At 42.0% G+C, this 11,655-nt stretch overlaps 1 protein-coding gene across 2 annotated transcripts in view; it reads right to left on the reverse strand.

The window, feature by feature from the left end:
* Positions 1-1,259: 1,259 nt before the first annotated feature.
* The window catches only part of ammecr1 (AMMECR nuclear protein 1), a 36,823-nt gene continuing 26,427 nt past the window's right edge, over positions 1,260-11,655 (reverse strand). The window contains exons 4-6 of one of the 2 annotated variants that reach the window (XM_017492437.2): positions 8,653-8,743; positions 7,460-7,556; positions 1,260-6,169 (exon numbers count right to left, since the gene is read on the reverse strand). In XM_017492437.2, the coding sequence (XP_017347926.1) occupies positions 6,055-6,169; positions 7,460-7,556; positions 8,653-8,743 (303 nt within the window). In that variant the 3' untranslated portion in view covers positions 1,260-6,054. Of the gene's footprint in view, positions 6,170-6,202; positions 6,518-7,459; positions 7,557-8,652; positions 8,744-11,655 lie in introns of those variants that run through there. The other variant, XM_047161932.2, reaches the window with a different exon arrangement.

Here is an 11,655-nt window from a genome sequence, read left to right on the forward strand (position 1 = left end):
TTTTTTTTTTTTTACCCCAATTGTAGCAAAAATTCCCAGTTCAGACTTCCCGCGTCCAACTGAGTCTGATCCGATCCAATCCTACTTTAGATGTAGACGTTCAACTCAAAATGAATGGATTTCTGGTCTTTAAGGATGCAGCGGCGCTTCTGGGTAAAAATATCAGCTTCACCACAACACACAAGGAAAGGAGAATAAATCCGACACCACTGAACGACTGTTCTTTCAGAATATTTTTTTTTATTGGATAAATGATTTAAAAGGTAATAACAAGGTTTAAAACTACATCATCGCCACAGCTCACATACCCACTGATAATCCATCTAGATACGAGTTCCCCTCGACACAGGCTTTTATTACAGCTTTTGTCTTTTTTTTCTGTTTTTTCCCTCCTTTATCTTTTTTTTTTGTCCTTTTTTTTTTTTTTTTTTTTTTTTTTTTTTTTTAAACGTCGAGTCATGAATCTTTAATAAATGCCCGTTTCAAGTTTCTTCACACATTAATATCAAATTCAGGTGAGGAGGAAGAAGAGAAGGTTCTAGTTCTACAGGGAGGGAAGGATCCATCTTTGTTTTGTTTTTTTCCCCCCAAGTCATCATCATCATCATCATCATCAACAATTTCAAGTTATTTATTAAAGCAGAGAAAAATGTCCAAACTGAATAGAAATAGAAAAGAACTGAAGGAACCGGTGGGTCTGAGGGGTTACGCCAGGTACCCCGGGGCTCGCTGCGCTCAGGCAGAGTCACGCGTCCAAAACTCGGCTCAAAGTTCCAGAACATAGAAAACCACTAAAATAATTTAGAAACTAGATCCAAAATAGTTTTTTTGTTGTTGTTTAAAGAATCAACTTTTTTTTTTCCTTTGATGTACAAAAAACTGTTTTTACTATCATGGTGTTTTTGTTTTTTTTTTCCATTTAAGCATAGTTTCTTACAAAATGTTCTCAAACAAACGTTTATTGTAGTTCTTCTTCTCGTATTTCATGTCATTTATTATTATTTATACGCTTTTTTATTTTGATTTTTTTTATTTTGTCTTCAGTGCGATTGTATAACCAGTGCTGCTACTGGGTCCACAGTAAAGAAAAGAGGCTTTTCTTTTTTTTTCTTCTTTTTTTTTCTTTTTTTAAATGGCATTTAAAAATAAGAATTAACACATCTTTTATATAAAGTATAACTGCTGGTCTTTAGGAAAAAACACATTAAGAAACCCATGAATCTAAGAGGCACGCTATGGGGTTTTCTTTTCTTTAAAAAAAAAAAAAAATATATATATATATATATATATATATGATAATAGTAACAATAACGAACAGAAAAATGAAACGAAGGTGCAGCCCGGCGTCACGTGGTCCGCGCCGCGCGAGACGGCGAGGACGCGCACTGCTCGGGTCGCAGGGGGAAATAATAATGATAAACAAAAAATTAACAAAAATGTTAGAAATTGTACAAAACAAAAGATTTAAAAAATAAAAAACACAGAACAGGATTTTTCTTGCAGGATGTATATTTTTGTGTTTTGGAAGGACAGGAAGGCAGGTCTGAGAGCAGCATTAGGACATGGCTGGAGGCATCTTTGGTTCGATCGAACACACAAAGTTTACGTGAGCCTTCACGCTCTGACCGCGGAGAAAAATAATAATAATAATAATAATAATAATAACAATAATAATAATAATAATAACAATAACAACAACAACAACACGATGAGGAACGGGAGATCGGCTTCCTGCGAGAAACATCGCACGGGCCGCTCCGTGACAGACGACGGAACGGGTTTCTCTCGGGACACGAAAACTTTCAGCGGCGTGACGGTCATCGGCCTCAAACGTGTTTCACGTGTTTCCACGAGGGTTTATATTTTGGCTCTGCGACCAAATCACGACTGCCCCACGTGGCGTTTAGATCAGATCTCCAAAGTGCGACGATTTGAATCGGACGACTTCTCGTGCGACCGCGATGCCTTCAAGTACTCCACGGTTCCCCCGCGCGCTCCCCCGCGCGTTCCCGCGAGCGTTCCCCCGCGCGCTCCCGCGGCCTGACAGTACTGTAGCAAAAGCAGCGTAACGATTTAATGTTGACGAAACCGAAATTTCCCTCTTGGACGAAGGTTTAACGTGAAGAACGCAAGAGATTGATAGATTCTGTTGTTGTTGTTGTTGTTTAACCGAACGCAAGTTCAAGCTGGAACACTTCATAACGGACGTCAAAGGCTTTTCGGATCGGCCTTTAACTAATAATCACGTGTCTGCACGTGTGTGTGTGTGCGCGCGCGCGCGTGCGTGTGTGTGTGTTGACTGCTGCCGTGGCCACGTGTCTACGGCACGACAGATGTGACGGATGAGAGACGGGAATGACCGTGTACTCCCCCCGAGGCCATGAGGGAAGGATGGGGTTAGACTCGTGACTCCTTGTCCTTTCAAACCTGCAGGAAATTTCAGTTTGTTACACGGGTAAGAACAACAACAAAACAAAAAAACAACAATAAACAACAACACCTGTAAAACAGATCTGCATATATCGAGGATAAGAATAAGTCTGATATGACTGATGAGTCCGCATGACCAGTCACATTTGAACTGTGACCTTTAACCCCCCCAGAAAAAATGAGGTCCAGTAGCACCATTTTATATTGTCTGTTTTCTCTCTCGGTTCATTCAACAGGTCTTCTGTAACGTACACACAACAAATGTATTGCAGATGTGCATAAATACCTTCATTCATGTACGCAAAAAAACAAAAAACAACTCTGTACTCTGTAATGCAGCAGAAGAGAAAAATGAATAAAATCCAGTTTGTGCTGTACTCGAGTGCGGATCTCAAAATGGCCGCCGGATCGCTCGGCCGTGCGCGAGACCTTCACGGACACGTTCGTAAAGCGTTTCGAAAAGTAAAAACGGAGAACCCGACACGAGACGGACAAAATCCGATGAAACGAAAGGTGTGTTTGTTTTTTGCTGGAGATGAAACGTCACCGTGGCGTAGAGGACAGCAGCCGAACGACCGGGGCGATCTCACCGACCCGGTGTAGAAGGCAACACAACTGAAACCAGAGTTCCGTTTAGATTTTAACTTCTGATGGAGCTGGAGACGACTGTGGATGGAACACCGAAAGCCCTTAACACTGGTTTGTTTTTGCATATGAAAGGAAAGAGAGGAAGAGAGTCCTCCTGCGGGGGGAAAAAAAAAAGAATAAAAGTCTCCGCTTTTAACAACTGAAACGTTCTGAAATCTCGCGCGCTCGGTCCTGCGACGCCGCGACGGAGAACACGAGGCTTTCGGTTCGTTTTGTCGTTTTGTTTGGAGAGGAACTAGACCTGCTGAAACAGAAAGCCTGAAAAACACCACACACTGCTTTTATTTACGGAAAATAAAGAGAGCTTACGTTTCCAACGCGTTTGTGAAAGACCTCAGCGAAAAGCTTCATCCGCCGTAAAGAGGAGGCAGGAGAGACGATTCATACCTGACAAAAACCATGAGAGAGACAGAGAGAGACACAGAGAGAGAGACAAAGAGAGAGAGAGAGAGAGAGACAGAGAGAGAGAGAGACAGAGAGAGAGAGAGACAGAGAGAGAGAGAGAGAGAGAGAGAGAGAGAGAGAGAGACACAGACAGAGAGACAGAGAGAGAGAGAGAGAGAGAGAGACAGAGAGAGAGAGAGACAGAGAGAGAGAGAGAGAGAGAGAGAGAGAGAGAGAGAGAGAGAGAGAGAGAGAGAGAGAGAGAGAGAGAGAGAGAGGGGATACGGTCGCCACACCATGCCGTACGGGTTAACGGACGAGTTTTCAGGATGGTTGGCCACCTGTGCTCGACATGAGGATTCACAAACAATCCGATGCGTCATGGCAACCGGCGTGGGATTTTGTGGCGTTTGGACGTGGATGTAAACATTGCTTGTGCCAAGCATCATGAGGTGCACTGATCGTGTTCGTGTGGTGGTGGTGACGGTGGTGGTGACGGCGGTGGTGACGGTGGAGTTATATTGGTGGTGATGATGGATTGGAGTTAATATCTGAAAGTATGAGGTAAGATCTTGAGAAGAGGTTACGGTTCCACGAACACTGGATCAGATCGTAAAAACGCTCGCGGTTAAAAGCGTTAGCGACTGAAAACTTCCAGTAAACAAATTCCCAGTTCGGGAAAAACAAAACTACCCCCTGACAATTACGCAATGCCTTAAGAAGAGTATGGCTTTTAGGTTTTGTTTTTTTCCTTCACGCTCGTCCCGTCATTTGAGCTTAATCTCTAAAGATACCCCCCCCCTCTCCGTCCGATAAAGAAAATAAAGAAAAACCACAGCGGCGGCGTCCCGTAGGAGGACAACCGAATCCTGTTCTCCTCAAAGATGACGGGTTTTGTTTGTTTTTTGCTGGATTGGCTAATAAATATTGAGGACACCCCATCGTCATCCTCATCATCACAGTTCTTCATGATTTCCTCCTGGCTGGTCCCTCACTGAGAAACGAGACCGTTTGTAAAGTTTGAGAAGCTTCTATACCGAAACCCTGCAGCATGAAGTCCGTTTCGGATCAGAACAGTTCATCAGAGGCGGGTCGGATAAACAAACGTCACGTCGCCGAAACACCGTTAAAGCGACGCGTGACCCTCTGGTGCTGAAGAGGAGAAAAACAAAGAGGAAAAAAAGAAAAGAAAAGAAAAAGAAAAAAAAAAAAAGAATATTTTGACTTTTCCGATAAGTAATTTAGTCTAGCGGCTTCTTCTGACGAGTTTCTTCGAACATCGACGCACATCTAACACCACACGGGGAAAAAAAGAAGAAAAACAACCCGAAAACCCTCACGATATTATTTACGATTTCAAGTCACTCACGAATATTTTAGATTGGAAAAAGAATCGCACAGAGAAGAAAGAAAGAAAGAAAGAAAGAAAGAAAGAAAGAAAGAAAGAAAGAAAGAAAGGAAAAACAACCCACAAGCCTTTCTGGTGGCTACGTGGTGCACATAAAAACCAATAAGAAATGATTTTTAAAAAATAAAATAAAAACGAAAAACACTTTTACGCCGGTTACGGCATCACGACCACGCCAGGACACGTTAACGGAGCATAAACGAAACAACGCATGTTTGAGAGTTATTTATTTTCGTGGCCAACTAAACCCGACTAAAAACCCAGATTTCCTTCGCGTGTCGATAAAAACGGCCGTGAATCAACTAAGCACTGTTGAGATTTGGCCACACCCACAAATCTCCATAAAAGGAAACGCTCACGGCGGAGCCGAAAAAAAAAGCCGGTTTGTTTCGGAGCGCTTTCTTCGACACGGAAAACGCGGTGAAACGTCGGCGCGGAACTGAAAGAAATCGGAGATTCAAACTCCGTAAATTCACGCGGAATTTGGAAGCCGTCCGATCAGAAAGGTTTCCTCGCAAACCGATCGAGAAGGTAAACTTCAGCTTAAACGATCAGCCGCTACTCCTCCGGCCTTTCGATCCGTGACGACGCGGAAAACGTTTCGCCGTCTCACCATTTTTCTGCTAATACGTGAAACGTGACGGCGTGATCGCTTGATCGTGACCCGGTTAACGTCGTGTAGCCTTTACACGAACTAAAGCTTAGCGTACATCATCCGCCGATCTGCACGACGAGCCCCTCCCTAATATGACTTATTTCCATCCACAGACTCAAAAAACCTGATTCGGATTGTTGGAAAGATTTTTTCTTTTTAGCAAAAAAAGAAAAGCAGTACTTGTTTATTTGCTTCTTTTTTTCTTTTTTTTTTTTTAAACAGGAAAAAAGGGGTTATACGTCGAGATATATACTTTCATATATATGCTGCAAAAAAAAAAAAATCAATTAATAGAAAGGATAAAAAGGAGAAAATAAATGAGTCGTTTTTACATTTTTTTCCACGTCATAATCGTGATGCTTCTTTGCCCCCCGCTGCCATGCCGCCATCTTAAACAGAGTGCTGGCATGGCAACGGAAACTATCATCATAAAATGGTACAGTAGTAGAGATAGCTAGACCACGAGGGGGCGGGCTCTCCGGGGAAGAGGTCCGCGGAGAGGTCCAGTGACTGGTCATGCGGCTCGCTGTCAGGAATAATGGTTGTACGGGGGGAGAGGGTGCCCGATGCCGTTCTGGTAGTGGTGGTGCTGGCGATGGCCGATGTACTCCGCGTAGCTCATCGTCAACTTTTCGCTACGGTACCTGAAAGAACAAAGAAAGGTTAAGACGGAGGCGGAAGCACGCGGGACCGAGCGCGAGCTGGAGGAAGAGGAACTACGCAACACGGCTGGACGGTCTACAGGAACGGAGATCTGACGGTACGGAGAGAACTCCATCGGCGCTTCCGACTTCTGCGATGCGGAGAACAAGGGCGAGAAATCGAGACGTAAAGACGGATTTAAATAAATAAATAAATATATTTACACACACATGGGGGAAAATAAAAATTCATGTTACATTTCTCAACAGTTTACAGAAAAGTTTTGACCAATTTTAATGTTTACATAAAAATTTACATTAATATTCATGAGAAATCCAGAGTAGAAGTCACTACAAAAAGAGAGAGAGAGAGAAAACACACAAAAAAAAACAAAGAACAAGTAAAGTAAGGTAGTATCACCACATCAGATACTTTTAAATAAATAATACTTCTTTCTCTTTTTTATTTTCATCTCGGAAACGTGACACGCACCGGTACGGCGTAGTTTTACGTGTTTTGATATCAGTCTAAATGAGCCGCGGGATCGGAAACGTTCTGCAACCAGTGGCCTTCTTAGAGAGAGAGATATATATATATATATATAAATATATATAATATATATATATATATATATATCAAACGAATCAAACAAAGAAAAGAGATTTGTTTTAAGAACAAAAAAAAAAACAAAAAAACCCCAAACTATTCAAATATTAGTTAAATTTGCACAATAATATTTTAGTTATTCATTATTTATTTTAGTTATTGATTATTTATTTTAGTTATTTATTGGCGTTATAAAGCGTTGATTCAAGAATTTTCTACTTGTGTTACGCCAAGACAAAGACATAAAGCCCAAAAATTTCAGGTGACCAATTAAAAAGGCTAATATCAACTTTTTTAAAAAGTTAATAAATTTAATTATTAATAGTATATAATAAATAATAATAAATTGAAGCCCATAACCTACGGGCAGTCGGTTACCATGGCGACACGCCGAAACCTTTACGCGATCGTACAGTAGTAACACGCGGTTATCGCAGTTTACTTACTGGAAAAAAAAAAAAAGAAGAAATCATAAACAGAAGTTCAAGCCTCTGACGACTTTCACGCCCGTGAGCGAAATAACGTGAAACGCGACACGTGAACACGATGCAGATGTGGTTCAGAATGAAATGGAGTACTGAACGCAACGCTTCATTTCAAACCTTTACACCGGAATATCGAGATTTCATGACCAAGTTTAAGACTTTCACAGCAGAAATCTGCTGAAACAGCGGAAACTCTCTTACCTGGTCAGTTTGATGGTCTTCCTGAAGTCGTTTGTGATGGGAGCTTTGTAGCCTCCCTTTCGAAGTAAGGAATCTATGGTTTGAATGTGGTCCCATCCTGTACGGCACAGAGAGATGAAATCAACTCATCCTTTTAAGGGTTAAGTCACTAAACATCTCAAAAACAAACCAGAGCATAGAGACGGACATTTTAGCTGCTGTAGCGGTTTCCTCGCTCTAACACCTGATTCACAGTCAGTTCATTAGTTCGTTACCAGCTTTCCTGAATTACTAGCTAGTCCACGATCGCTATTCGTCATATATTTACTGTAGAGTTCGACCGATACGCGCTCGCTGGGACTATCGTTTATCGGGAAAACCCCCACAGCGATAGAGTTTCCCGGATGCGTGCGGTTCGGAGCGGCCGAGGAGAGTCCGCCGTCGTGATGCAGCACGGGAGCGGCCTCTAGAGGCGGAATAAAAACCACCGCTGGCTAATTTCGTCGTGTTATTCGAAGTGTTTTTTGATTCATTCTGGACGTCTCCGTTTTTATTTGGAGTGTTACTTTGTGGCTCAGTTTGGATGTATATCTTTTATTTATTTTAATATTTATTAATAGCTGATGTATTAACATTTATATATTTATTTCACTTTTAAAAAGCGTACAGTACATTTTCACGGTACAGTCAGTACTGTTTATTTTTGTAACAAAGTTCAGCAACGTTTTAGTTTTCGTCCTGTATCCATTTTAAATAACTATCGAATGATTAATCGGGTATCGGGAGGTAGGTCCCACCCAAATCAGTTATCGGATTCGGTAACATCCACGCCACCTCTAGTTTACTACACGTTTTGGCTTCTTGTTCCTTTATTTCTTCCAGATTTGCAGTTTAGATAAAAATACAAGACAATTCTACCAATTCCCAGTTAAATCCCCAGTATTTACTTAAATTCTTTATTTACACCTTCACCAGCTCTTCAAGACCATTAAAAACATTCATGCTGAAGAGACTCCTTTCATAAACTGCTTCAAATCCGACCACGGGATTCATCTCATTCCACGGCCACTAGCATCTTAAGAGTCTTTCCGAAATCCGATCTCGTCGACGGAGCGTCGGAACAAACACGATCGTAAGAGCACGAGAACGTCCCGCTTTTGCGTTTACAATAAACGCGACGGCGCGTTTCGGCGAGGTTGATGTTTCAGTCTCACCTTGCTCCTTTGCAACCTCCGGCAGATAGGTGGCGGTGCGCTTTGATCCTTTTTCATTGAAAAATTCTATCCTAATGCCGTGAACACCCACCTAGTAGTGAGGAAGAAGAAAAGAAAAGGAAAGAAAAAGCGTTGATTAAAAACAATTAAGCTCTCATCGTGACACAGAGACAAACACGTTAAATCTTCAGTGAAGTTATTAGTAGTGAAGTTTACAGTAAAGTTGTGCGTAAATGTTTTCGTAAACTGAAAAATTATCCAGGTTTTTAAAAAAAAAAAAAAAAAAAAAAGCTATACAAATCACAAGCCCTCTCACGCTGGTTCCAACGAGCTCCTGTGACGCGAAGCTCAGTCACGCGGAACAAAACATTAGTTTAATAAAAGCCGATCGAAAGCGTTTTTGTCCGTCCTGAAGAGGGATTTTACAGACATCCAGGAAGACACAACCTTTTTTTCCTTTTTTTTTTTTTTTGTTTTTGTACGGTCCGGTGTAAACTGGTTTAATTGTAAATTTCCCAAATAAAAATCCTCCTCATGGTGGAATTAATTTGTTTATTATTGTGTATTATTTATATCTGGCAGTTCATTCTTTGTGTAAAGAACATTATAGACATTTAATGAATGCACATATTTAACCCTTAGACACGCACGCCTATTTATTTATTTATTGCCCGTTTTAGACACCTAATTAATAAAGAAAATGCCCCTATTTCATATAAATATGTGTCACAGAAAGGCTGAAGAGCACACACACACACGCGTGCACACACACACACCTATCGCTGAATGAACAGACTTATGATCGGTGTATGGACTGAATACGAAGGCGTGCGACTGGTCAAAATTAGAGACGGCAGCATAGCACTTTCACTTTTCCGTTTCTAAGCTTTAACGTTTTTTTTTGTTTGTTTTGTTGTTAATGGAGCAGTTACACTCGCACAGAATCCCCATATCGTAAACATAATGAAATCAATCCTCAAAAAAACAGCCAAGTCTCTTTATATTTATTTCCCATTCCAGAAACATTTCTTTCCCAAGTCAAATCCCAATCTTCCTAACGTTTGTTTCAGATCCGATATCCGATCCACCGTCGTTTTTTTTTGTTTTTTTCAGTGCCATTTTCTAGTCAAAAACTTAATTTTACAGCAAAAATTACTTCCACCTTGAAAACTGAACAGCGAATCAATAAAAATACAAAAACCTCCAGAGAACAAAACAGCAAAAAAAAAAAAAAAAAGAAAGAAAAAAAGCGTTTTTTAAATGAATTCCTAGACTGTAAATCTACGAGAGGATTTGCGATCGCCCCCCAAAGTCTCAACAAGTACGACATGATCCTTAATCGCAGATGTTTAAGGGTTAATCGTTAAAACTCGGTGTGACGTGTTTGCTATGAAGTCGAGTGAGCGAATCGGCTCTTGGGATCCACCGGACGTTTCAGCGTTAAAGAGTCCGCGGAGTTTGTGATATAATTGGAAGCAGCTGGATGACCGATGAACTTCTCCGCACAGACGGATGACCTCGTCGACTAATTTAGTTTTCTTCATGCCAGCTCGTCGCCTCGCGATTCATCCCCGCTCGTTTTCTTCGCCCGTATTTCAGGGTCAAGTAATCGCTCGAGGTCCTTTTGTGCGAGCTCGACAACAAGCGAACATCCATCAAGCCGAGCTCTAACTGGGTCACGGCGAGTCCGATCTCCATTCACCGGGTAGCGAAGAGCGGGGAAAGGTGACGCGTTTCAAAAACCGCCATCGTCCAGAGAAAGCGGATTACGGAGAGGCGGAAATTAGAAAGATAAAAAGGACACCTCGGGACGCTCGTTGACGAGGAGAATGGGAATGGAGGACAAGTGCGCTGCAGGAAACAAGCTCAGCAGTGAATGCTGGGTAAAAATGAGGCTCGCACGGTGAGGAATTATCTTCAGTCTTGGTCGCGGAGGTGATTTCCGAGTCAAACCGGTGACGTCCGAGCGTTCGCTTCCAAGCCGGGCGCGATCCTGAATCGTCGTCACCGTCGTCTCTCTGGGCGTAACGTCCGCTTTTACCCGAGTGCACACTACGCCATTTTAGCTCCACGGTGTAGAGTGAATACTCACTCGTGTAGCGTGAACGGTGTTTGATTTTCTCACCGATTAATCGTGTCGTCTGAACATCTCTCTACGAGAATCCGAGAGGAAATCTAATTCATCTTCTGTCCTGCGCAGCAGATCCCTGAATCCAGTTCATCATCCATCTTTTAGTGTAGGAGAACAAGGACAAAATGTAAACACAACAATAATAATAATAACGATAATAATAATAATAATAATAATTAATAAGAATAATAATAACATTAATAATAACGCATCTAGAAGAAATTATTTGGCGAACAGCAACACAGTATAAAACCAGCTACGTTTCTTTTCACTATAATCTCCTGTTCTCTTTTCAGAACAGACGATCCTCCTGCCCGCCTCCGCCACCGATCGGGTGTCCATCCGATATCTCAAGAGCGAGTGGTTGAATGGTTGTATGATTTATATGGAATGATCATTGTATCCAGCAGATGAACTGATTCGATTTTGGAATTGATCCAAAAAGGGTCAAGGTCACTGCAAACCTTTCAAATATTCCGAAATCATTTTTCCCCCTCGTGCTTGAAATACTCCGATCAGCCATAACATTAAAACCACCTGCCCAATATTGTGTAGGTCCCTCTCTCCTTGTGCCTCCAGAACCGCTCTGACCCGTCGAGGCACGGACTCCACAAGACCTCTGAAGCTGTGCTGTGGTTTCTGGCACCGAGACGTCAGTGGCAGATCCTGTAATTCCTGTCATTTACAAGGCGGGGCCTCTGTGGATCAGACTCGTTTGTCCGGCACATCCTGCAGACACTCGATCGGATTGAGATCTGGGGAATTCGGAGGCCGAGTCAACACCTTAAACTCTTTGTCATGTTCCTCAAAGCGTTCCTGAACCGGCTTTGTAATGTGTCAGGGAGCGTTATCCTGCTGAAAGAGACCATTAG

The sequence above is a fragment of the Ictalurus punctatus genome, chromosome 18, assembly GCF_001660625.3.
Source record: "Ictalurus punctatus breed USDA103 chromosome 18, Coco_2.0, whole genome shotgun sequence".
NCBI lineage: Eukaryota > Metazoa > Chordata > Actinopteri > Siluriformes > Ictaluridae > Ictalurus > Ictalurus punctatus.